The sequence below is a fragment of the Heteronotia binoei genome, chromosome 7, assembly GCF_032191835.1.
Source record: "Heteronotia binoei isolate CCM8104 ecotype False Entrance Well chromosome 7, APGP_CSIRO_Hbin_v1, whole genome shotgun sequence".
NCBI lineage: Eukaryota > Metazoa > Chordata > Lepidosauria > Squamata > Gekkonidae > Heteronotia > Heteronotia binoei.
The window spans coordinates 8,561,007-8,588,780 of record NC_083229.1 but is presented as its reverse complement, the minus strand read 5'-3'; the positions used below and the strand labels follow the sequence as shown (position 1 = coordinate 8,588,780).

At 48.0% G+C, this 27,774-nt stretch overlaps 1 protein-coding gene across 1 annotated transcript in view; it reads right to left on the bottom strand.

The window, feature by feature from the left end:
* The window catches only part of TSNARE1 (t-SNARE domain containing 1), a 570,576-nt gene that overhangs the window by 338,604 nt on the left and 204,198 nt on the right, over positions 1–27,774 (bottom strand). The window contains exon 6 of the mRNA XM_060243065.1: positions 22,981–23,145. Within this exon, the coding sequence (XP_060099048.1) occupies positions 22,981–23,145 (165 nt within the window). The remainder of the gene's footprint in view (positions 1–22,980; positions 23,146–27,774) is intronic.

Sequence of the window (27,774 nt, the reverse complement as noted above, 5' to 3'; positions counted from 1 at the left end):
ATGAGCCAGTGGCTTGAGGGCCTGATAGGAGTGCTCCAGGGGCCTCATTCAGACCCTGGGCCAAATGTTTGACACCCCTGATCCAAACGGACAAGGGGAAGCAGAGCAAGATCCTGCAGGGGAGAAGAAACAATCCCATCTGCTCCTCACACGTCAGTTTTTCACAGCGTAATAAATGTTCCTGCTTGAAATATCCAGGTCTGCCGTATCTGGCCTGGCACCAGTGAGGGGTGGGGGGAGTTTATGACCGAACCACGTTGATTGCACAGCGAAATCTATTCCAGGTCATTTTGAGCGATACCTAATCATCATAAGACATAATAGCTTTCTTCCCCCGAGATCTGTAAAACTGGATTCATACGATCTAATCTAAACCTTATTTGGAAGTCACGGAGAGATTTCTTTCCCCGCCCTCTCCCCTATTAACATGGGCCGTGCATCAGAATTTACAACCTGGGTTCTGGGTCATAAAAGCTCCTAAATGCCTGCTTAAGGTTTATATATATATATATATATATATATATACACACACACACACACACACACACTGCTTGAATTTAACTTCACTGTGCCTGGTTTCCCTGAGTCAAGGTTATCGTGAATGGGAGACGTCCCCTCCCACTGGGGGGGGGGAGTTTCCAGGGCTTTTTTCGTAACAGGAACTCCTTTGCATATTAGGCCACACACCCCTGAGGTAGCCAATCCTTCAAGAGCTTACAGGGCTCTTCATACAGCGCCTACTGCAAGCTCTTGGAGGACTGGCTACATTATGGGGGTGTGGCCTAATATGCAAAGGAGCTCCTGCTAGAATTCCACCCCTGGGCCACACACCCCTGATGTAGCCAATCCTCCAAGAGCTTACAGGGCTCTTCACACAGGGCCTACTGCAAGCTCTTGGAGGACTGGCTACATTATGGGGGTGTGGCCTAATATGCAAAGGAGCTCCTGCTAGAATTCCACCCCTGGGCCACACACCCCTGATGTAGCCAATCCTCCAAGAGCTTACAGGGCTCTTCACACAGGGCCTACTGCAAGCTCTTGGAGGACTGGCTACATTATGGGGGTGTGGCCTAATATGCAAAGCAGCTCCTGCTAGAATTCCACCCCTGGGCCACACACCCCTGATATAGCCAATCCTCCAAGTGTTTATAGGGCTTACTGTAAGCTCTTGGAGGACTGGCTACATCATGGGGGTGTGGCCTAATATGCAAAGGAGCTCCTGCTAGAATTCCACCCCTGGGCCACACACCCCTGATGTAGCCAATCCTCCAAGAGCTTACAGGGCTCTTCACACAGGGCCTACTGCAAGCTCTTGGAGGACTGGCTACATTATGGGGGTGTGGCCTAATATGCAAAGGAGCTCCTGCTAGAATTCCACCCCTGGGCCACACACCCCTGATGTAGCCAATCCTCCAAGAGCTTACAGGGCTCTTCACACAGGGCCTACTGCAAGCTCATGGAGGACTGGCTACATTATGGGGGTGTGGCCTAATATGCAAAGCAGCTCCTGCTATAATTCCACCCCTGGGCCACACACCCCTGATATAGCCAATCCTCCAAGTGTTTATAGGGCTTACTGTAAGCTCTTGGAGGACTGGCTACATCATGGGGGTGTGGCCTAATATGCAAAGGAGCTCCTGCTAGAATTCCACCCCTGGGCCACATACCCCTGATTTAGCCAATCCTCCAAGAGCTTTCAGGGCTGTTATTACAGGGCCTACTGTAAGCTCTTTGAGGATTGGCTACATCAGGGGGTGTGGCCTAATATGCAAAGGAGCTCCTATCAAAGATTTCAGGTTTTCACGGCTGGTAACATCATTAGGGTATGTAGAATCTTTCGGGATCAAGTGCCGTGTTCTACTGGAGAAAGTTTTCCTTCCAGACGTTTCGTTCTCAGCTGCGGAGAACATCCTCAGTGGTGTTGCAGCTGGCTGCAACGCCACTTAGGATGTTCTCCGCAGCTGAGAACGAAACGTCTGGAAGGAAAACTTTCTCCAGTAGAACACGGCACTTGATCCCGAAAGTTCGTACAAACCCTAATAAAGGAGCTCCTGCTACACAAAAAGACCTGCATGTTTCTGTTTGCTGGTGTCCAGCATTCTTGGATGGGCAGAAGCCACGATAGAAGCAACCTGGAAACGGCCATATATGGAAACAATTCAGCTGCACAAGTGTCTAATATGGGACAGGGGGAAGTTGAAAACACTGACTGGAGTGGATGTGGCGCTGGGGCTAAGAGAATGGACTGGGATTGGGGAGGCCTCCGGTTCCAACATCTCCCAACCTGCAGCCACCCGTCTTTCTTCTGACCTCAGCCACCCTTCTCCAAGGTGGGAACCATGACCCACCTTGCAGGACTGGTGCTCAAGACTGCTGTGATGATGTGTGCGCACTGCTTTGAAAGTAGACAAATGCTGAATTGAAAACATCTAAGTGAGCGATCCACAACATTCTTCTCCAGCTATTTCCCCAAGAAGCTCAGAGTGGCATTCGGACCCTCCCGGATTTGTTACCAGAAAGAACATAAGAGAAGCCATGTTGGATCAGGCCAGTGACCCATCCAGTCCAACACTCTGTGTCACATAAGGACATAAGAGAAGCCATGTTGGATCAGGCCAGTGACCCATCCAGTCCAACACTCTGTGTCACATAAGAACCTAAGAGAAGCCATGTTGGATCAGGCCAGTGACCCATCCAGTCCAACACTCTGTGTCACATAAGAACCTACGAGAAGCCATGTTGGATCAGGCCAGTGACCCATCCAGTCCAACACTCTGTGTCACATAAGAACATAAGAGAAGCCATGTTGGATCAGGCCAATGGCCCATCCAGTCCTACACTCTGTGTCACATATAAGAACCTAAGAGAAGCCATGTTGGATCAGGCCAGTGGCCCATCCAGTCCAACACTCTGTGTCACATAAGAGAAGCCCTGTTGGATCAGGCCAATGACCCATCCAGTCCAACACTCTGTGTCACACAGTGGCCAAAAAAAATTATATATATACACACACACATATACACACTGTGGCTAATAGCCACTGATGGACCTCTGCTCCATATTTTTATCTAACCCCCTCTTGAAGCTGGCTATGCTTGTAGCCGCCACCACCTCCTGTGGCAGTGAATTCCACATGTTAATCACCCTTTGGGTGAAGAAGTACCTCCTTTTATCCATTCTAACCCGACTGCTCAGCAATTTTATCGAATGCCCATGAGTTCTTGTATTGTGAGAAAGGGAGAAAAGGACTTCTTTCTCTACTTTCTCCATCCCATGCATAATCTTGTAAACCTCTATCATGTCACCCCGCAGTCGACATTTCTCCAAGCTAAAGAGCCCCAACCGTTTTAACCTTTCTTCATAGGGAAAGTGTTCCAGCCCTTTAATCATTCTTGTTGCCCTTTTCTGGACTTTCTCCAATGCTATAATATCCTTTTTGAGGTGCGGTGACCAGAATTGCACATAGTATTCCAAATGAGACCGCACCATCAATTTATACAGGGGCATTCCGGAGAGCCTGCAAAACGGAGCTGTTCCGGCGGGTCTATGGTTGAGACAAGTGGACGTCCTCATCCTATACCATCTAACTGGCCTCCCAGCAATGATTGAGAGGGGGGGCAGGGGGAAGGAAGCCAATGACAGCCAGTTGCTCGGGGGGGCTGATAGGAGCCCTCCGGGGGCCTGTGATTCAGCTCCTGAGCCGCATGTTTCACACCCCTGCCCTAGGTCATCTGAATCCTGGATTCAAACCACGACATCATGATCACTGGAAGAGAAAGGATTGCAGAAGACACAGAGGTGAATTACAGGGGAGCAGCCAAGAGGCCATGGGGGAAGAATTCTAGGGTTGTCAGCAGCCAGGTGCTGCCTGAAGGTCTCCTGGAATTACATCTGATCTCCTGATCACGGGGATAAGTTCCCCTGGAGAAAATGGGCATACTCAGAGGTCCCTCCTCTCCCGTATTCCTCCAAATCTCCAGGAGTTTCCGAAGAAGAAGAAGATATTGGATGCATATCCCGCCCTATACTCTGAATCTCAGAGTCTAAGAGCAGTCGCTATCTCCTTTACCTTCTCCCCTCACAACAGACACCCTGTAAGGTGGGTGGGGCTGGAGAGGGCTCTCACAGCAGCTGCCCTTTCAAGGACAACCTCTGCCAGAGCTCTGGCTGACCCAAGGCCATTCCAGCAGCTGCAAGTGGAGGAGTGGGGAATCAAACCCGGTTCTCCCAGATAAGCATTCACACACGTAACCACTACACCAGACTGGCTCACCAAACAGGCTGGAGCTGGAAACATTAAAGAGATTTACTCAACATCTTTCTGGTCTGTAATTTCTGTTCACATCTGTTTCACTCAGTCCATACAGTTGTTTCCCCACCACCACCACCTTGGGATCTATCATTATTTTTTTCCTGTTGGAGTGAGCAACTCCCTGAACATTGGTGTGTGTGGGGGGAGCTACATCACCGTAAGGGTGTATAGGTGTTATTAGAAGATGAAGAAGAAGATATTGGATTTATATCCCGCCCTCCACTCCGGAGAGTCTCAGAGCGGCTCACAATCTCCTTTCCCTTCCTCCCCCACAACAGACACCCTGTGAGGTAGATGAAGATATTGGATTTATATCCCGCCCTCCACTCCGAAATTTCAGAGTGGCTCACAATCTCCTTTACCTTCCTCCCCCACAACAGACCCTCTGTGAGGTAGATGAAGATATTGGATTTATATCCCGCCCTCCACTCTGAAGAGTCTCAGAGTGGCTCACAATCTCCTTTACCTTCCTCCCCCACAACAGACACCCTGTGAGGTAGATGAAGATATCAGATTTATATCCCACCCTTCACTCTGAAGAGTCTCAGAGCGGCTCACAATCTCCTTTATCTTCTCTTCATTTACCTCACAGGGTGTCTGTTGTGGGGGGGAGGAAGGTAAAGGAGATTGTGAGCCACTCTGAGACTCTTCGGAGTGGAGGGCGGGATATAAATCCAATAAGGGGTATAAATCTGCAGTCGTCTTCTTTTTCTTCCTGTAGATACAATGCCCTCACATACACGATGCTGGACAAGTCGGCCATTTGCACTCTTCTAATTAGGCTTTCTTTCTTTTCTTTGGACTGCAACCCGAATGTGAACTGGATCTACTTGAATATATGCAAGTTTCCTTTTTTTTGGCAATATATTTCTTGGGAGATTTCTTGATCTCACTCAGGATCACGCTTCTACAGATGCGCAAAACTCTGCAAACTTCCTAATGCTGCCTACACCTTAGAAGATTTCGCAGAGCCAATCTCACCGCGCTTGTTAAAATGCGCCAATGGATTTTGTGTCTGAAGCTCCCCTCAATAACAGAGCTGCCGATAATGCTGCAGGCTGCCGGAGGGGAGACGGCCTTTTGATCCGAGTGATTCACCGGCCTTCTCTTCCTAATTTCCCAAGTGGTGCGTCTGTCTCACAAACTAATGCCAAAATGGCTCCTCATCTAGCCAAGGTGCCCACTGACCCCACCAAGGGTTTTTAGAAAGCGAGCGGGGCCAGGTGGGGGTTTTGCCCGGTCAGCTTTTTGATTGGCTGTGTAGATTTCTAAAAACAATGCTTTGACAACAGCTGCCCCCACAGCACAAGGATCTTCGCTCTGTGACTGAGTAAGCTGCAGCGGCCATTTTGTGGCTGGCTCCGCCTCCTGAGGCAGTTATTTTGTGGCAGCCATTTTGTAGCTGAGCTCAACACGCTGTGTTAGAAGTTCAAAGCTGCAATTGGGCTTGAAGAGGTGGGAGGCTGCTGATCTAGTGCGCCTTTCTTGTGCCTTTCCTCCAAGAGAGCAAACGACACTTGTGGTTTCGGTCCATCTCACAATGGACCTGTGAAATAGATTAGGCTGAGAGAGCATGACTAGCCCATAGCAACCACAGCAAGAAGTGATGGTGGAAGGAGACTGGATTTATATAATAATAATAATAATAATAACTTTTAATTTCTATCCCGCCCTCCCCGCCAAAGCAGGCTCAGGGCGGCTTACAACATAAAATACATTATACATCAGATTACATAAATTGCAAATAAAATCCAAGTTAAGACAAATTACAAGTTAAAATTTTACAAATTACAATAGTGCTAAAACATTCGATCTTCAATAATTCCATAAAATTCAGTAACCAAGAGCAATTTTTTAGAGGCATTTCCTAGTTTATCATTGGTTGAAGGCTAGTTTATAGAGGTGGGTCTTACAGGCCCTGCGGAACTGTTCCAAACTCCGCAGGGCCCGCACCTCTACCGGGAGTTGATTCCACAGCAGTGGAGCAGCAATAGAGAAGGCCCTATCTCGGGTGGCCTTCAATCTGGCCTCCCTTGGCCCAGGGACGGTCAGCTGGTTTTTTCCAGCCGACCGCAATGCTCTTTGGGGCTCATATGGGGAGAGACGGTCCTTCAGGTAGGCAGGTCCTCGGCCATATAGGGCTTTAAAGGTGATAACCAGCACCTTGTAACGAACTCGGTATCCCACTGGCAGCCAGTGCAGTTCGCGCAGCCCCGGCTGTATGTGCTCCCATCTTGGGAGTCCCAACAACAGCCTAGCCGCCGCGTTCTGCACCAGCTGTAGCCGCCGAGTTCGGCACAGGGGCAGCCCCATGTAGAGAGCGTTGCAGTAATCCAGTCTCGAGGTGACCGTAGCATGGATCACCGTTGCTAGGTCACGGCGCTCTAGGAAGGGGGCCAACTGCTTCGCCCGTCGGAGATGAAAGAACGCGGACTTGGCAGCGGCCGCTATCTGTGCCTCCATTGATAGTGAAGGCTCCAGAAGAACCCCCAAGCTCTTGACCCTATGTGCCGCTTTCAGCAGCACACCGTCAAAAATCGGCAAGGGGATTTCCCTTCCCAGGGCACCGCGACCCAAGCAAAGGACCTCTGTCTTCGTTGGATTCAACTTCAGCCCGCTCAGTCTGAGCCAACCTGCCACGGCTTGCAATGCTCGGTCCAGGCTTTCTGGGACGGAGTCAGGTCGGCCGTCCATTAATAGATAGAGCTGGGTGTCATCTGCATATTGATGGCACCCAAGCCCAAACCTCCGGGCAATCTGGGCAAGGGGGCGCATGTAGATGTTAAATAACATCGGAGAGAGAACTGCCCCTTGTGGCACCCCACACACTAGGGGGTGCCTCCGGGACAGCTCCCCCCCAATTGCCACCCTTTGTCCCCGTCCATCAAGGAAGGAGGAAAGCCACTGTAAAGCCAACCCCCTTATCCCTGTGTCGGCGAGCCGGCGGGCCAGTAGCTGATGGTCGACCATATCGAACGCGGCCGACAGATCTAACAACATCAGCACCGCCACGCCGCCTCGATCCAGATGCCGCTGGAGGTCATCCATCAAGGCGACCAGCACTGTCTCCGTCCCATGACCCGGACGAAAGCCGGACTGGTAGGGGTCTAAGGCGGAAGTGTCATCCAAAAAGCCCTGCAACTGCGACGCTACTGCCCTCTCTAAAACCTTACCTAAAAATGGTAGGTTCGAGACCGGTCGATAATTCGCCAATTCGGCCGGGTCTGCTGTACTCTTTTTTAAGAGAGGGCGGACCATAGCCTCTTTCAAAGATGTTGGGAATTGCCCTTCCAAGAGGGATCTATTTATGATATCCCGTATAGGATATCTAAGCTCCCTCTGGCAAGATTTAATTAGCCATGAGGGACATGGGTCGAGATCACAGGTTGTAGAGCGTGCAGTTGAGAGAATTTCGTCGACTTCCCCAAGACTGAGCGCGTCGAAGTGATCCAGGATAACTTCAGAAGACAGGCACGGAGCCCCGGGTTCTTGTTCTGCATCCAATGTGGCAGGAAAGTCCTGGCGGAGTGACAAGATTTTATCTGCAAAAAATTTCGCAAAAGCCTCACAGCCTATTTCCAATTCTCTCATATTTGGTCTGCCCTGGGGCAGATTGGTCAAATTTTCAATTATCTTAAATAATTGTGCCGGGCGCGAATTTGCAGATGCAATCCTGGCCGCAAAGTAATCTTTCTTTGCGGCTTTGACTGCCATCTCATAAGACTTCATAAACGTTCTATAGGATGTTCTTGTCGCTTCGTCACGAGTATGCCGCCACCGTCTCTCTAGTCGTCTGAGCCCGTTTCAGCTGGCGAAGCTCCAAGGTGTACCAAGGGGCCAGCCTGCTACGGGGGCGCAGAGGGCGCCGGGGTGCAATCTCGTTGATGGCTCTGGATAGCCTGTCATGCCAGGTCTCTACCAGGTCATCAAGGGAATTGCTAGGGGGCCAGGGGTCCCGCAGAGCCCTTTGGAACCGCTCAGGGTCCATCAGACTCCGCGGGCGAGCCAAAATAGGCTCGCCGCCCATACAGGGTTGAGGCGGCGCACCCACACGGGCCTTGAGGGCTAGGTGGTCCGACCATGGCACCGCTTCTACTGCGATACCGTCCACCAAAATCCCGGACGCAAAGATCAAGTCCAACATGTGTCCGGCCTGATGCGTGGGGGTGGTAACAAATTGGGAGAGTCCCAGTGTCGCCATGGAAGACACCAGGTCCAGCGCCTGATTGGAGGCCGCGTCGTCTGCATGGACGTTGAAGTCACCCAAGACCATAAGCCTTGGGAACTCCAACGCCCAGCCCGCCACCGCCTCCATCAGGGCTGGTAAGGCGTTGGCTGGTGCGTTTGGCGGACGGTACACCAGCCAAATCGCCAACCCCTCCCCCACCTCCCATGCCAGACCGGCACATTCCAGGCCCTCGATCGTTGGGGCCGGGAGAGCCCTGAAGGAGTAACCCTCCCGTATGAATAGCGCCACCCCTCCCCCCCGGCCAGTTGTCCGTGATTGGTGAAAGACCGAGTAGCCTGGGGGCGCCATCTGGGAGAGAGCCACCGTCTCTCCATCCCGCACCCAGGTCTCGGTCACGCAAGCCAGGTCCATATCCTGCTTAAGCAGGTAATCTCTAAGGATTGAGGTCTTATTGTTTATGGACCTGGCGTTACATAACACCAATGACGGAGACTGGCATTCCCTCTTGGCCCCACTACCTGCCACCCTCGGGATGGGACGCAGACTGGAAGGGGGCCGAGCACTGTTTTGTCTCTGCCTCCTTCCCCTGTAGTTCCGTCTGCTCCCACCGTCATACCTCCCCCTCCCCATGAGCACTGGGATCCCTAGGCCAGACATCCACTCTGTGCCCAATCCTTCACCACAATAAGTTGGTTTGCTACCCAGTTATCTTATCCAACTTCTCCCCCCCCCACCCTCCTCTAGTTCACCGTTCTATATTACTTGGCCCTCTAATAATTTAATCTATAGTTATTTAAATTTGAACCCCCAACCCTAACTCCTCAATTGATTAGCTAAAAACCTTGAATCTCTATGGCATATTAATAAATAAGTAAATATATCCCCCCATTGTAAACTCTCAGTTTAATCTGCCAATAATAATAAATAAACAGTCAGGCTAAGCAATTAATAAATCACTATTAAATAACTAATTAATAATATCTAATCCTTTAGCTGCCAGTAATATAAGATTTTTTCCCCGGTGGGGAGTGGTTATCAAAGCTGCCAATTTGGGTAGTGATCCCACAGTTCTTAAAGTGCTAGTGCCTCCAGATATCCTTAGCTTTCAACTGGATTTCTGGGTTTCTGTTAGCGCAGTTTATTGATAGGGTCCGATGAACTCCAGTGGCTAGGGGGCCTAGGAGAACTAAGCTTCCCCTGTGTCCTCCCAGCAGCCCGGGTTAGGACCCTGTGGGCCAAACAGAAGGAGGTCTGGGTCTGCTGTCGCTGCCTCGGGGTGTGGTCCAACCCCTTATACTCGGCTCACCAGGTCCCCGTGCACCATTCGCCCCGCACAGGGCCTCCTGGTCGCGGGCACTTGGCTGTCCGCCTTGTTCACCTTCCGGCAGCGATCACAGTCGCATCGTCCCCATCGTTGGCTCCGTCTGAAATGGGCCGGATGAATTGCGTCTCGCCCCCCCGCCGCCGTCTGCTTCTCGCCGCCATGCACGGTGCCTCTCCTCCTCGGCTACTCCGTGCACTCCAGCTCTCAACTCCGCGCTCTCTCGGGTTCTCCCCGGCCACTCCACAGACTCCAGCCTGCGGCCGCGCGGTCGCACTTTGCCTCCGCGTCGGCTCGGCCCGGCTCAGTCGGCGAAAACGCCCAGCTCCCAGCTCCCATATCCTTCGCTTGCAGTCTCAGAGTGGCTCACAATCTTCTTCCCTTCCTTTCCCCACAACAGATACCCTCGGAGGCAGGTGGGGCTAAGAGAGCTCTCAGAGCCTTGTGACTGCTCCAAGGTCATCTAGCTGGCTGCAGGTGGGGAAGGGGTGAGAGGTCAAACTCGGTTCTCCAGATTAGAGTCCACCCCTCTTAACCGCTACATCAAACTTGGCTCTCTGGATGAACTGGGATTTGAATTCAGGTCTCTTTGTGGCCGGCCCAAGATCCTAATTTTGACGTTGCACTGGTTCTTTCACACATGTCAAGTACCACTTCATGCTACAGTGATCCAGTTATGACCAGGGGTGGAATTCCCGCAGGTGCTCCTTTGCATATTAGGCCACACCCCACTGATGTAGCCATTCCTCCAGGAGCTTACAAGGCTCTTTTTTGTAAGCTCTTGGAGGATTGGCTACATCGGGGAGGTGTGGCCTAATATGCAAAGGAGCTCCTGCTGGAATTCCACCCCTGGTTATGACCACGTGCATGTGAACCAATCCTGCAGGGCAGAATAGAAACCTAGTTGTGTGCCACTCACACAAACACACAAAGTTCTGTTAGATTGAGACCACCAGTCTAGCAAGATCAGCACTGTTTACTTTGACTGGCAACCAATGTTCCCTCTTAGCTGAAGAGTCTTGCGAGCAAAAATTGTACTTTGTGAGCTCCTGGCATTAAAGTTGTGAGCTGCTGCATCAATTAGTGCGCTCTGGGGCCATTCTTCCTGAGCTAAGACAACAAATGTATGAGCTGGAGGCTAAAAATCTGTGAGCTAGCTCACACTAACTCAGTTTAGAGAGAACACTGCTGGCCACAGGTTTCTTGGGCACAGAGCTTCCCCAACACCTGTGACCAGATCCTTTAATGGGAGATGCCTGGGATTGAACTTGGGGCCTTTTGCATGCTGGGCAGATCCTTTGCCTCTAAGCTGAGCCTCCCCTAATCTTTCACGTAAATCAGTCAGTCAGTCAATTTTATTTGTGCTATGGCACATACTGCCATAGCACAAATAAAATTGACTGACTGACTGATTTACTGACTGACTGTTGGATTGACTGACTGACTGTTGGATGCTATGGCACATACTGACTGTTGGATGCTGAATAAAATTGACTGACTGACTGTTGGATGCTATGGCACATACTGACTGACTGACTGAATAAAATTGACTGACTGACTGTTGGATGCTGAATAAAATTGACTGACTGACTGTTGGATGCTATGGCACATACTGACTGACTGACTGAATAAAATTGATTGACTGACTGTTGGATGCTGAATAAAATTGACTGACTGACTGTTGGATGCTATGGCACATACTGCCATAGCATCCAACAACCAGATTCAATGACAAAACAAAAGGAACAAGGAGAAAAAGGAAATAGAATGCCTCGTGCCTTAATACAATAAGATACGCTAAAACCCAATTTTAAAAACCAGATATAAAAATTAAAACATCAGAAAAAAATTTAACCAGTACTACACTAGTAAACAACCCAGAGTGATACTAATAAGCAATTAGTGTGGCACAGTCTTCATTTTCTTTTCCATAATGCCAGTCAAGAATCTTGCAACTTGAAGAGTGATGTGTCTATCTCTGTCAGACAACAAAAAGACTAATTTCTCCTGATTTGACTTACCAAAAAGAGAAGACAAAATACGACCCAGAAACCTATTGTGTTTAGTCTTAAAATCAGGACAATAAAACATGGTATGATAGAGGTCCTCAATGGATGTTAGGTCACAAGTGCAAACTCTTTCCTGATAAGGAATCTGCCTAAACCGGCCTTCGTTGGCCAGTAGTGGCAGAGCGAGCCCTCGTGAAAGCTTTCCGGTGCTTAAAGTTCGTTAAATTTGCAAAATATGGAGAAGGTAACGGAGGCGACATGGACAGTTAGCTATAAATCACAGATGTTTTCAGTTCGCCTATAATTCCCCTGTCGGCTTGAATAGATCGATCGATCTGCCTTTGCTTAACCAAGGATTTAGCCATATCAAACCCAAGGGAGCCCAGGGAATCAACTGAAAACCCAAGCTTAGCCACTATTTCCAAAATAAAAGTGCGCCACGACCTATCCTTCATGTCCCCATATGCCAAAATTAACAGTTCCGATGCCAAATGGAAAATAATCTTCAGCCAGAAGTTGATAGCCATTTTATAGACTAAAGTTCTTACACGAGGGAGGGATAGCTCCAGTCTAGTCATTGGCGAAGGTGTTGAAGGGGGAACCGCAAGAAGCCTACACGTAAATTTATTCTGGGAGACTTCTAGAGAGTGGAGCTTTCCAGAGGCCCATACTGGTGCCCCATAGAGCAGCTGCGGTAATAATTTTCTTTGGTAAATTTCAACAGTTGGGCATATAGGGCAACCACCTCTTCTTCTATAAAATCGCAGTAGTCCCACTGCAGCTTTTTCAATATAATGCTTAGCATGGTCTATATGAGCGGCCCAAGAGCGTGACTGATGGAATATGACACCTAAGTATTTAAACAAGGGAACCTGTTCGAGTGGTTTCCCATCCATCCTCCAGTTATAGTATTTAGGTCTGCGGGCAAATACCATAATCTTAGTTTTGTCATAATTTACATGCAACAGATTATCCTTGCAGTATTGACTAAAGCGTCTCAACAGTCTTCTCAGGCCAATTTGGGTATGAGAAATTAACAGAGTGTCATCTGCATATAACAGGATAGAAATAAATTTCTCACCAACTTTGACTGGGAAAAAGTGGGGACCTGCAAGAGAATCAACTATATCATTCAGGTATAAGTTAAAAAGAAGTGGAGCCAAAATACACCCTTGGCGAACCCCTTTTGTTGTTTTAACTGGGCTGGACAATTGGCCCTGTGGGCCAAGACGAATCTTCATACTTGTATCGGAATAGAGGCCTATTATCCGTGCAAGCAGCCTTGGGTCAATGTGCAGTTTACTTAACTTTGCCCATAAATGGGGTCTCGAGATCAAATCAAACGCTGCTTTGAGGTCAACAAATGCCACAAATAGTTTTTTAAAAGGGCGGGTTGTATATTTATTGACCAGATGATGAAGTAATAGGCAGTGGTCCGTAAATGTGAGGGCGATCTGGCTGCGACATCTGTCACCCCGTTGATCGCCAGGGTTGATTTGGCTGATCTGGCTGGCTAGGCGGGTGTCCCCTACCTCCCTCACCGCTCCATGTGCGTCCCTCCCGAAGCTGCGCGCTCGCTGGAAGAGGACGACCATCCCAGATAGAAGGAACATAAATCATTCTAGATCAGGGGTGGCCAAACTGTGGCTTGGGAGCCACGTGTGGCTCTTTCACACATACTATGTGGCTCTGGAAGCCCCCACCACTTCGTTGTACAGCTTGGAGAAGGCGTTTGTCTCTTTAAATCACTTCTCCAAGCCAGGCCAGCCAGCGGTTTGGAAAAGGCATTTAAAGTTAAAATTGTTTTCTTTCCACCTCTCCCTCCCCCATCTATTCCTTCCTCCTTCCCTCCCTCCAACATCATAGAACCATAGAATCACAGAGTTGGAAGGGACCTCCAGGGTCATCGAGTCCAAACTCCTGCACAACGCAGGAAGCCCACACATACCTACCCCAAATTCACAGGATCTTCATCTCTGTCAGATGGTCATCTAGCCTCTGCTTAAAAACCTCCAAGGAAAGAGAGCCCACCACCTCCCGAGGAAGCCTGTTCCACTGAGGAACCGCTCTAACGGTCAGGAAGTTCTTAGAATCTTAGAATCCTAGAGTTGGAAGGGATCTCCAGGGTCATCGAGTCCAACCCCATGCACAACGCAGGAAGCCCACAAATAACAACCCCAAATTCACAGGATCTTCATCGCTGGCCATCTAGCCTCTGTTGAAAAACCTCAAAGGAAGGAGAGCCCACCACCTCCCGAGGAAGCCTGTTCCACTGAGGAACCACTCTAAACTCACAAACACCTCCCCCTAAATTCACAGGATCTTCATTGCTGTCAGATGGCCATCTAGCCTCTGTTGGAAAAACCTCCAAGGAAGGAGAGCCCACCAACTCCCGAGGAAGCCTGTTCCACTGAGGAATCGCTCTAACCGTCAGGAAGTTCTTCCTAATGTTGAGCTGGAAACTCTTTTGATTTAATTTCAACCCAATGGTTCTGGTCTGACCTTCTGGGGCCACAGAAAACAATTCCACACCATCCTCTATAGGACGGCCCTTCAAGTACTTGAAGATGGTGATCATATCACCTCTCAGCCGCCGCCTCCCCAAGCTTTGTCTTCCAGCTCTCAAACATCTGACATTGTGGCTCTTACATTAAGCAAGTTTGGCCACCCCTTTTCTAGAAGTTGAATCACGATTGGCTAGGCTCTTCAAACACGGGCATTATGATTTCATCTTGTGTAATCCCCGCCCCAACATTTCTTCTATATCTTTTTTTTCTCGTTTCTCTCTTTTTCCTCCTTCTGGGTTCTTTTTTCCTAAAGGCACTTAGTGAATAAATCCTAAAACGAGCTCCAATTTTTTTTTTACGACGCTTGGATCTGAGGACATAAACCTTCAGATGGCACATATTTGATGTGGCTGTTTGCAAAACAGGGGAGTTGTTGGCTTTGATTGTCTCTCAGCCAGTTGTGACATCATATTATACATGTGTGGATGCTTCGCTCCCCCCTCCCCGGCTCATAAAAATAATTGCCTGAACACACATCTATGCATCGAGAGCTCAAGGGAAGCAGTTTTACCAGGGTTTCCAATCACTTGATATTCTTTTCTTCTGTGTGGTTGAAAAAGCACACGTCTCTTCACCAATCAATCCATTCCATTTAAATCAATGTTGCATATTTCCCAAACATAAGTGCAGATGTCTTTTCGAGAAGCCATATAATAATAATAATAATAAATTTTATTTATATCCCGCCCTCCCCGCCTAGGCAGGCTCAGGGCGGCTAACAACATTTCAATAAGTTATACAATATAGGGTTTAAAACAATTAGGCTATACAGTAATATAAAATAACAATCTAAAACAATATAAGATTATACAATAATTTAAAACAGCGATCTAAAACCAGTTCCAGTTGCCTGGATCATTCCATGATTTGGACGGCAGTGATCTTCCTGATGTTGTTCTGTTCACTTATGTTATGGCAGGGGTCACTAGATAAATCGTTGATGGATTAAACAGCCATCCTATCAACGGTCTACAAAAGCCTGCTTAGAAAGAATGGTCTTACAGGCCCTGCAGAATTGATCCAAATTCCGCAGGGCCCGTACCTCCTCCGGGAGTTGATTCCAAAGGCACGGGGCTGTAACAGAGAAGGCCCGTGCCCGGGTACTCTGTAATTTTGCTTCCTTTGGCCCAGGAATAGTCAGCATGTTCTTCCCTGCTGACCTCAGTGCTCTTTGGGGCTCATATGGGGAGAGACGGTCCCTCAGGTAGGCAGGTCCTCGGCCATATAGGGCTTTAAAGGTGATAACCAGCACTTAGAAGGATTGGAAACTTCGGGGGTACCGTTCTGAGAACAGCAGGAGGGAGAAATTGCTATGTGGGAAACCAGGAAGACTCTTAACGAAATCTGAAAATCTGGATGCATTAAAGCAGGGGTGTCAAACACGCAGTCTGGGGGCCGAATCAGGCCCTCAGAGGGCTCCTATCAGGCCCCCAAGCAACTGGCTGTCATCTGCTTCCTTCTCCCTATATCTCTCTTCCTTCGGCATAACAGCTTGCTTTGCAAGGAGCTTGCTCAATTGCACAGGAGCTACAGAGCAAAATCTATATTTTCTCTGTTGGCTGAGGCTCCTCCCTTGGGGAGGAAGTGAGGAGGGATAGCTTGCTTTGCCAGGCTCTCCCAATTGCACAGCAGAGCGACAGAGCCAAGCCTCTCTTCCTTCTATTGGCTGAGGCTCCCCCCCCAGTCCCCTGGGGAAGGAAGGAAAAAGTCAGAGCTTCCTATGCCCAGTTCCCTGGATCCCATGGGATAAATACAAAGAAAGCATCTTTAAGACCAATGAGTGCAAATGTTTTCAGTCTGTTTTAAGTTTTTTAGACTTAATATATATTAGTAGTCCCCTGCACAAGCACCCGTTGTTTTTGACTCTGGGGTGACGTTGCTTTCACAACATTTTCATAGCAGACTTATGGGGTGGTTTGCCATTGCCTTCCCCAGTCATCTACACATCCCCCCCAGCAAGCTGGGGACTCATTTGACCGACCTCGGAAGGATGGAAGGCTGAGTCAACCTGGAGCCGGCTACCTGAACCAGCTTCCGCTGGGATCAAACTCAGGTCATGAGCAGAGGGCTCCGACTGCAGTACTGCAGCTTTACCACTCTGCGCCATGGGGCTCTTATATCTCTGCTACCAAGTCTTCAATAGATACACACACGGCTCAGCCCAACGTGGCTCGTCCCAGCCCGACATGGTCCTGCCCAACAAGGTCTCGTTTATGTCAAAGCTGGCCCTCATAACAAATGAGTTTGACACCCCTGCTCTAAAGCCCAGAGCCGGAAGGCAGCAGCAGGGAATACCTTGGCCTCTGTGTCCTCCTGTTGGTCCTCCAGAGGAAGCGTTTGGCCACTGGGCGAGACAGCATGCTGGATGAGATGGACTATTGCTCCGCTCCAGCAGGGCTCTTCTGATGTTCTTACGATTTCCCTCCCACAGTCTTTCAAAGCCACTGCTGGCCAGAAGAGACCGGACTAGGGTCAATCAACTGCAGCCAAGAGACAGCACCTGTTTATTTCGAATGACAGATGATGCACCGTTAAGTTTCACCTAAAGTGAACTCCGATCCGAAGTGCACCTGGAGGGACCATCTGATTGAAGCTGTCTGTAAGAATCTCTGGGGGAATCTGCTGCAATTTTGAGTAGATTATTGACATTTCTTCAGTTGCCGGTGTAAGGTAAACAACAGTGAGCGTCATAAAGCTGTATTTAAGTGTATTTTCTTTCCTCTTTCCTCCCTCTGGTAGATGACTAAGACAAAACCCTATCTGGGGCTAATCTGTCTATCTTCTCTTTGGTTGTTTGCATGATTCCCCCCCTCATCTAAATGATCGTTCTGGAGGTCATAGAATCATAGAATTGGAAAGCACCTCTAGGGTCATCTAGTCCAACCCCCTGCACAATGCAGGAAACTCACAGACACTTCCCCCTAAATTCACAGGATCTTCATTGATGTCAGATGGCCATCTAGCCTCTGTTGAAAAACCTCCAAGGAAGGAGAGCCCACCACCTCCCGAGGAAGGCTGTTCCACTGAGGAATCACTCTAATGGTCAGGAAGTTCTTCCTAACGTTTTGATTTAATTTCAACCCATTGGTTCTGGTCCTACCTTCTAGGGCCACAGAAAACAATTCCACACCATCCTCTAGAGGACAGCCCTTCAAGTACTTGAAGATGGTGATCCTATCACCTCTCAGCTGCCTCCTCTCCAGGCTAAACATGCCCGGCTCCTTCAACCTTTCCTCATAGGACTTGGTCTCCAGACCCTTCACCATCTTTGTCGCCCTCCTCTGGACCCGTTCCAGCATGTCTATATCCTTCTTAAAATGTGATGCCCAAAATTGCACACAATACTCTAGGTGAGGTCTTACCAGAGCAGATTAAAGCGATACCATCACATCACGTGATCTGGACACTATACTTCTGTTGATACAGCCCCAAATTGCATTAGCCTTTTTAGCCACCGCATCACACTGTTGACTCATGTTCAGCGTATGATCCACTAAAACCCCTAGATCCTTTTCGCACATACTACTGCTAAGACAAGTCTCCCCAATCCTATAACCATCCATTGGATTTTTCCTACCTAAATAGAACTTTACATTTATCCTCGTTAAAATTCATTTTATTGATTTTATTGATTGAGTTTTCCAGCCTGTCAAGGCCATCCTGTATCCTGCTTCCTTCGTCGTCTGTGTTTGCAGCTCCTCCCAATTTTGTATCATCTGCACATTTAATAAGCATTCCCTCTATTCCTTCATCCATATAATTGATAAAGATGTTGAACAAAACAGGTCCCAGGTCAGATCCTTGAGGCACTCCAGTTGTCATTCCTCTCCAAGAGGATGAGGAACCATTCACAAGCACTCTTCGGGTGCGATCTGTCAACCAGTTACAGATCCACCTGATGGTAACAGGATCCAAACCACATTTTACCAACTTGTCAACAAGGATAGTATGTGGAACTTTTGGGTTTTTTTCCCTTTTCCCTCCGCTATCTAGTGATTCATGGATGATGGGAAAGCTCACCCAGATATTTATTCAGCTTTGCCAAAACACTCAGGAAATGTATTTTCACAGCGTAGAGGTCTTGAATGGTCAGGATGGCAAGAACCTCAGTAGGTGTCTCTAATGTGATATTAGAGTTACTATTTTAGAATCAACCTACGCCACATTAGAGAACCTGACTCCAGACCTGGATAAGGTTTTCCACTCTGACAGAAAGAAAGAAAGAAAGAAAGAAAGAAAGAAAGAAAGAAAGAAAGAAAGAAAGAAAGAAAGAAAGAAAGAAAGAAAGAAAGAAAGAAAGAAAGAAAGAAAGAAAGAAAGAAAGAAAGAAAGAAAGAAAGAAAGAAAGAAAGAAAGAAAGAAAGAACAACAAACTCATGGGCATAATGAAGCCCCTCTCAAAGACCACAATTTTTGAAGTTTAAGCCAATTTGAAAGAACTTCGAGGGGGCGGGAATGGGGGTGGTGGTGGTCTTCAGTTTTATCAGGAAACCAAAGTAACCAGTAAAAGGTAGTCCCCTGTGCAAGCACCAGTCATTTCTGACTCTGGGGTGACGTCGCTTTCACAAAATTTTCACTGCAGACTTTTTACGGGGTGGTTTGCCATTGCCTTCCCCGGTCATCTACACTCCCCCACCCCCAGCAAGCTTGGTACTTATTTGACCGACCTCGGAAGGATGGAAGGTTGAGTCAACATGGAGCCGGCTACCTGAACCCAGCTTCCGCCGGGATCGAACTCAGGTCATGAGCAGGGAGCTCAGACTGCAGTACTGCAGCTTTATCACTCTGCACCACGGAGCTCTTACACAGCAACAAGACAAGCACATAAACTCGTCTACGATAAAGTAACTGTTTTTTAAATGTATTTATTAACTGTATTTTACAATTGTTTTATACAATATCATGGTATACACCATGTCCTGTTAGCCGCCCTGAGCCTGCTTCGGCGGGGAGGGCGGGATATAAATAAAATTTATTATTATTATTTATTATTATTATTATTAGTCCAATAGCACCTTTAAGACCGATGAAGTTTCATTCAAGGTATAAACTTTCGAGTGTTACACACACACTTCTTCAGATACAATGAGATGGGAGAAAATCATTCAAATTTATAGATAGAGTTGAGGGGAAAAAAAACATATTAGCGTATAACGTGATGTAGAGACATTTTGGGGCAAAGTGGGGACAACAGGGTCAACAGGTGTATGGATCCAATTAAGGGGAAACATCACTTGATGAAATAACTATAATCTTTTCCAGTTGTGGGAAAGTTAACTAGAAGATTTAATTTATACAGAAAGAGTCTCTTACACTTTTCTCTTATGCACTCTTAACTAGAAAGATTATCTTACACCTTTATCTCTTATTCTGACATATTTATCATGTCAACAGTTGTTTCCCCTTAATTGGATCCATATAGCTGTTGACCCTGTGCACTCGGCTTGTTGTTACATCATCATGTTATAATCTAATTTGTTCTTTTTTTCCAACTCTCTATAAATTTGAGCGGCCTCGTAGCGCAGAGTGGTAAAGCAGCAGCGCTGCAGTACTGCGGTCTTAACTCTCTGCTCACGACCTGAGTTCGATACCGGCGGAAGCTGGATTCAGGTAGCCAGCCCAAGGTTGACTTAGCCTTCCATCCTTCCAAGGTTGGTAAAATGAGTACCCAGCTTGCTGGGGGGAAAGTGTAAAAGACTGGGGAAGGCAATGGCAAATCACCCCGTAAAAAGTATGCTGTGAAAACGTTGTGAAAGCAATAGCAGCTCCGTGGCGCAGAGTGGTAAAGCAGCAGTACTGCAGTACTGTGATCTGAACTCTCTGCTCACGACATGAGTTTGATTCCGGCGGAAGCTGGATTCAGGTACCGGCTCAAGGTTGACTCAGTCTTCCATCCTTCCGAGGGCAGTAAAATGAGTCCCCAGCAAGCTGTAGATGACTGGGGAAGGCAATGGCAAACCACCCCGTAGAAAGTCTGCCGTGAAAACGTTGTGAAAGCAACGTCACCCCAGAGTCGAAAACGACTGGTGCTTGCACAGGGGACCTTTCCTTTCCTTTTTCCCTATAGGTTTGAATGCTTTTCACCCATTTCATTATATCTGAAGAAGTGTGTGTGTTAACACACAAAAGCTGGAATAAAACTTTGTTGGTCTTAAAGACATAAGAGCATAAGAGAAGCCATGTTGGATCAGGCCAATGGCCCATCCAGTCCAACACTCTGTGTCACACAGTGGCCAATATATATATATATACACACACTGTGGCTAATAGCCACTGATGGACCTCTGCTCCATATTTTTATCTAAACCCCTTCTTGAAGGTGGCTATGCTTGTGGCCGCCACCACCTCCTGTGGCAGTGAATTCCACATGTTAATCACCCTTTGGGTGAAGAAGTACTTCCTTTTATCCGTTTTAACCTGTCTGCTCAGCAATTTCATGCCCACGAGTTCTTGTATTGTGAGAAAGGGAGAAAAGGACTTCTTTCTCTACTTTCTCCATCCCATGCATTATCTTCTAAACCTCCATCATGTCACCCCGCAGTCGACGTTTCTCCAAGACACTACTGGACTCTTACTTTCCTCGGTTGCTTCAGGCCAACACACCTACCCACCTGGATCTATACTCATTTAAAATGTTTAAGAGGGCTTGGGTAGGTACAGAATGGCAAAAGAGGAGAAATAATTGTACTAACAAAACGGTTGGGCTGGCACCAATTTCGCACTAGGGCCTGTTCCGGGTAGAGAGCCCTTTTGCCCCCGGGGCTTCTCTCCGTTTTCGCACAAGTTGCCCCGGAGCTACGAGCTGGCACGCCGCTTTTCCGTTGCAAGCAGAAACTGCTTGTCCGAGGATCTCGCTTGCTGCAGAATAGCAGCAGGCCAACTCGCAGCTCTGAGGCAACTTGTGAGAAAACGGAGAGAAGCCCCGGGAGCAGAAGGGCTCTCCACCCGGAACAAGCCTAGTGTGAAATCGGTACGGGGTTTTTTTCCCCCCAAAACCAAAAGACATTTTCACAGCATATCACACTATCAGAAAAAACCAGCATCCGCATCAAACTACTCCAGGAGCCATTTTGAGGCAGGCGCATTGAGCAAAGACCTGCAAAGATGGTGGCAGGAGATTTTCTTTTTTTTTTTTAACCATCAGGAGGATTTAAGAACATAAGAACCTAAGAGAAGCCATGTTGGATCAGGCCAAATGGCCCCTCCAGTCCAACACTCTGTGTCACATAAGAACATAAGAGAAGCCCTGTTGGAACAAGCCAATGGCCCATCCAGTCCAACACTCTGTGTCACATAAGAACATAAAAGAAGCCATGTTGGATCAGGCCAATGGCCCATCCATTCCAGCACTCTGTGTCACATAAGAACATAAGAGTAGCCATGTTGGATCAGGCCAAATGGCCCCTCCAGTCCAACACTCTGTGTCACACACAGGAACATAAGAGAAGCCATGTTGGATCAGGCCAAATGGCCCCTCCAGTCCAACACTCTGTGTCACACATAGGAACATAAGAGAAGCCATGTTGGATCAGGTCAATGGCCCATCCAGTCCAACACTCTGTGTCACATAAGAACATAAGAGAAGCCATGTTGGATCAGGCCAATGGCCCATCCAGTCCAACACTCTGTGTCACACATAAGAACATAAGAGAAGCCATGTTGGATCAGGCCAAATGGCCCCTCCAGTCCAATACTCTGTGTCACACACAGGAACATAAGAGAAGCCATGTTGGATCAGGCCAAATGGCCCCTCCAGTCCAACACTCTGTGTCACACATAGGAACATAAGAGAAGCCATGTTGGATCAGGCCAAATGGCCCCTCCAGTCCAACACTCTGTGTCACACATAGGAACATAAGAGAAGCCATGTTGGATCAGGTCAATGGCCCATCCAGTCCAACACTCTGTGTCACATAAGAACACAAGAGAAGCCATGTTGGATCAGGCCAATGGCCCATCCAGTCCAACACTCTGTGTCACACATAAGAACATAAGAGAAGCCATGTTGGATCAGGCCAAATGGCCCCTCCAGTCCAATACTCTGTGTCACACACAGGAACATAAGAGAAGCCATGTTGGATCAGGCCAAATGGCCCCTCCAGTCCAACACTCTGTGTCACACATAGGAACATAAGAGAAGCCATGTTGAATCAGGCCAAATGGCCCCTCCAGTCCAACACTGTGTCACACATAAGAGAAGCCATGTTGGATCTGGCCAATGGCCCATCCAGTCCAATACTCTGTGTCACAAAGTGGCCAAAAAACCCCTAAAGTGCCATCAGGAGGTTCACAAGTGGGGACAGAAGCCCTTCCACTTTGTCCCCCCTCCAAGCACCAAGAATACAGAGCATCACTGCCCCAGACAGAGAGTTTCATCTATACCCTGTGGCTAATAGCCACTGATGGACCTCTGCTCCATAGGCTTACCCAATCCCCTCTTGAAGCTGGCTATGCTTGTAGCTGCCACCACCTCCTGTGGCAGTGAATTCCACATGTTAATTTTCTCAATGGCCTGCACACATCCCACCTTCCTTTGTCTTCTGGGGAAAGAGATAACAAGGGCTTTCAGCCTCCCCTCTCACCTCAATCTTCTGTATGGCTTCTTCCCTCTGGCGGATGGCCTCCACGTCCTCTTCCGTGATTTCGGAGAGCAAGGCGTGCTCCTGGTTCTGCTCTTGCCACATGCTATCGCCTCCATTAAAGATCTTTTCATCGTCAGCCAGGTTGGAGAAAGGGGTCTTGGGACTCTGAGGAAACCGAGGAACACAGCAGGTTAGAAAGCCGTAAGAATAGAATTCAAAATGGAGGCGGGAGGGGGGGGGTTGCAAAGGGAGAACTCTTCCAGGGGAAGCTTTATTTATTTTATTTATTTTGAAGAATTGCAGATTTATACCCTGCCCTTCTCCCTGAATCAGAGACTCAGAGCGGCTTACAATCTCCTGTATCTTCTCCCCCCACAACAGACACCCTGTGGGGTGGGTGGGGCTGAGAGGGCTCTTGCAGCAGCTCCCCTTTCAAGGACAACCCCTGCCAGAGCTATGGCTGACCCAAGGCCATTCCAGCAGCTGCAAGTGGAGGAGCGGGGAATCAAACCCGGTTCTCCCAGATAAGAGTCCGCACACTTAACCACTACACCAAACTGGCTCTCTCTTAGTTGGCTTATGTTCTGCCTTTTCCTGTAAACGGGCTCAAGGTGGATCGCAACGTATAATGACAACAATAAAAAACCCTACACATCAGAGTTAAAACACCAAATTAAAATTAACAGTAAAAGCAATTAATAAAACGCACCACCGGTGGACAGGGCACAGCGTATCAATAGACAGTTGTAAGCCCACCACAAGCGATGGTAATAACTTCTCCTTCTCCTTCTTCTCCTCCTCAGTCAGCGACCGAGGGTCAGAGAAGTCCCACAGCATTGTCTGGATACTTCTCTCTTTAACTCATCAGCGAGTTAAAAGCAAACCTCAGCGGACATTATCTTTGGTAAGTCCAGACTTCTGCTATCCTAATGCATTAGTTATGGAATGTTCCAAGTCTGCAGATTGTACTGACTCTCTATGTTTAATCCAACTTGACTCCCTGTGTGAAAGGTGGATTATAAACAACAGACATAAATACACTTTGTGTTCCATTTTCAAGAAGAAGAAAGAAGAAGGAGAAAGGAGGAGGAGGAGGAGGAAGAGGAAGAAAGAGGAGGAAGGAGGAAGAAGAAAGAGGAGGAAGGAGGAGGAAAAAAGAAGGAGTAGGAAGGAGGAGGAGAAGGAGGAAAAGGAGAAGAAGGAGGAGGAGTAGGAGGAAAAGGAGAAGAAGGAAAAGAAGAAGAAGAAGAAGGAGAAAAGGAGAAGGAAGAGGAGAAGAAGATTAGTTAGTTTTATATACACCATTCATTCCGAGTCTCAGAGTGGCTTACAATCTCCTCTCCCTCCTCTCCCCACAACAGACGCCCTGTGAGGTTGGTAGGGCTGAGAGAGCTATGACAGAAACTGCTCTGGAGAGGAACAGCTCAGTGAGAACTTGTGACTGACTCAAGGTTACATCAGCAAGTGCATGTGGAGAATTGGGGACTCAAACCCAGCTCTTCCAAACAAAAGTCCACACACTTAATCACTAACCCTGGAAGAGAGAACAGTTCTGAGAGAACCAGGACTGCCCCAAAGTCATCCAGCCGGCTGCATGTGGAGGAGGAATGGGGAATCAAACTTCTCCAGACTGGAGGCCACTGCTACCCCAAACTGGCTCTAGCAGCTGATGTGGTTTGCCTGTGCTGTCCTTTGCAGAGCCTACCTCAGTGGTCTCCCATCCAAGTACCAACCCCATTGAGTTTCTGAAATATGACAAGATCGGGATATACCATACTACCTTCCCAAGAGCTGGATACCACAGACCAATTCCACTGCTGGAAGTGCTGCCCTCTGGTGGAAAGAACTTGCCCCTGAACCAAGACACTCAGTGAAACATCCCCCCTCCCCCCAGAAGTCTCTAGAAGTGAGAGCCAGTTTGGTGTGGTGGTTAAGTGAGTGGACTCTTATCTGGGAGAACCGTGTTTCATTCCCCACTCCTCCACTTGCACCTGCTGGAATGGCCTTGGGTAAGCCACAGCTCTCGCACAGCTGTCCTTGAAAGGGCAGCTTCTGAGAGAGCTCTCTCAGCCCCACCCACCTCACAGGATGTCTGTTGTGGGGGAGGGAAGTAATAGAGATTTTGACCGCTCTGGGATTCAGAGTATAGGGCGGGATATAAATTCAATTTCTTCTTCTTCTTCTTCCTCCTCCCCCTCCTGCTGAATGAAACTACCTAAACTAAAGGAACAGATTTGTGTGTGTGTGTGTGTGTGGGGGGGGAAGTAATGGAGATTTTGACCGCTCTGAGATTCAGAGTATAGGGCGGGATATAAATTCAATTTCTTCTTTCTTCTTCTTCTTCCTCCCCCTCCTGCTGAATGAAACTACCTAAACTAAAGGAACAGATTTGTGGTATCCATTGTTATCTGTATGCTTGGGAGGCAGCTACAAATTTGTGATTAGAAAATCAACCTCAGAATGTGTGTGTGTGTGGGGGGGGGGGGCGGATATGAAAGATAATTTACAATTGAATACATTTTATATATGCAAATGGTGGGAAATTGAATTACTCCTTATAAGGAGTCCCTGTGAAATTAAAACTTGCATGTTAATGTAATTCCATCCCTTACTAGATGAATCAGGAGGGAGGGAGAGATACACAAGTAATCTTGCATCCATAAAACTACTGTTTTGCTGAACATGTAAACCCTTCATTATTTTCTTTGGAAAGATAATATATGTAGATGATGCACGTTTCAATCCTGGCAGAAAAAAAAAATAGATTAAAATAAAATAATGGCATATTCTCTTTGCTTTTTAATAGAGTCTGCGCCCCACCTCCCCAATTTCACGTGGCCTGGACAGAGACGCCACAGTTCATAGAGAATATGATTGTCTATTAAAGTAAATGCATATTCGAATTGGCCATTAAGTTAACAGGTCATTTCAGTCGCACTCCGGCTGAAGTTTAAATTAAGAAATGCACGCTCACAGCTTCCGGAGGGGCGGCGGAACTGGTCTGTAACACCCCTCCCCACCCCCAAGAAACAACAAAGAGTCTTGTGGTACTTTAAAGGGGAGGTATTTGTGAGTTTCCTACATTGTGCAAGGGGTTGGACTAGATGACCCTGGACGTCCCTTCCAACTCTGTGATTCTATGATTCTATATAGAGTAGACAGATAAAGACGTACTAGAGAAAGTAGAGAAAGAAGTGCTTTTCTCCCTTTCTCACAGTGGCCCATCCAGTCCAACACTCTGTGTCACATAAGAACATAAGAGAAGCCCTGTTGGATCAGGCCAGTGGCCCCTCCAGTCCAACACTCTGTGTCACATAAGAACATAAGAGAAGCCCTGTTGGATCAGGCCAATGGCCCATCCAGTCCAACACTCTGTGTCACATAAGAACACAAAAGAAGCCATGTTGGATCAGGCCAATGGCCCATCCAGTCCAACACTCTGTGTCACATAAGAACGTAAGAGAAGCCATGTTGGATCAGGCCAGTGGCCCATCCAGTCCAACACTCTGTGTCACACAGCGGCCAATATATGCGTGTATGTATATATGTGTATATATATATATATATATACACACATACATACATACACACGCACACACACACATATACATACATACATATACACACATGCACACACACACATATATATACTGCGGCTAATAGCCACTGATGGACCTCTGCTCCATATTTTTATGCAATCCCCTCTTGAAGCTGGCAATGCTTGTAGCCGCCACCATCTCCTGTGGCAGTGAATTCCACACGTCAATCACCCTTTGGCTGAAGAAGGACTTCCTTTTATCCGTTTTAATCTGACTGCTCAGCCATTTAATTGAATGCCCACGAGTTCTTGTATTGTAAGAAAGGGAGAAAAGTACTTCTCTCTCTACTTTCTCCATCCCATGCTTAATCTTGTAAACCTCTATCATGTCACCCGCAGTTGACGTTTCTCCAAGCTAAAGAGCCCCAAGCGTTTTAACCTTTCTTCATAGGGAAAGTGTTCCAATCCTTTAATCGTTCTAGCTGCCCTTTTCTAGACTTTTTCTAATGCTATAATATCCTTTTTGAGGTGCGGCGACCAGAACTGCACACAGTACTCCAAATGAGACCGCACCATCGATTTATACAGGGGCATTATGATACTGGCTAATTTGTTTTCAATTCCCTTCCTAATAATTCCCACCATGGCGTTGGCTTTTTTTATTGCTATCGCACACTGCCTTGACATTTTCACTGAGTTCTCTACCACGACCCCCAAGATCTCTCTCTTGGTCAGGCTCTGCCAGTTCACACCCCCCATCAACTTGTATTTGCAGCTGGGATTCATGGCCCACAACTTCAAGGTTTTTTGCCTACAACTCCCATCAGCCCCAGCCAGCATGGCCAATGGCTGGGGGCTGATGGGAGTTGTGGGCAAAACAACATCTGTGGCGCTACCGCTGACCACCCCTGCTCTGTTTCTTCCTGGCTTCGTTCAAGCCCACAACATCTTAAAGATTCCAAGACATCCTGGTATCGTCTTTTCTCCTCCCGTTCCCTTTGGCCACAGAGTTGTTGTTCAGTCACCCAATTGAATCTGACTACTCCTTTGCACATTAGGCCCCACCAAGGCCAGCCCTAGGGTGCATGGTGTTCCAGGCAGGACCCGTGCCTCTCCCCCCCATCGCCTCCCACCCTCCCTAACGACACCCCCCTTCCCCTCAGGGAAGCATGATGAGACTGGGCACTACCGGCTTTGAGGCAGCCGGCATCCGCACGTTTTTGGAAGAGAGCGCTGGAGGAGGCTCCTCTCACCCT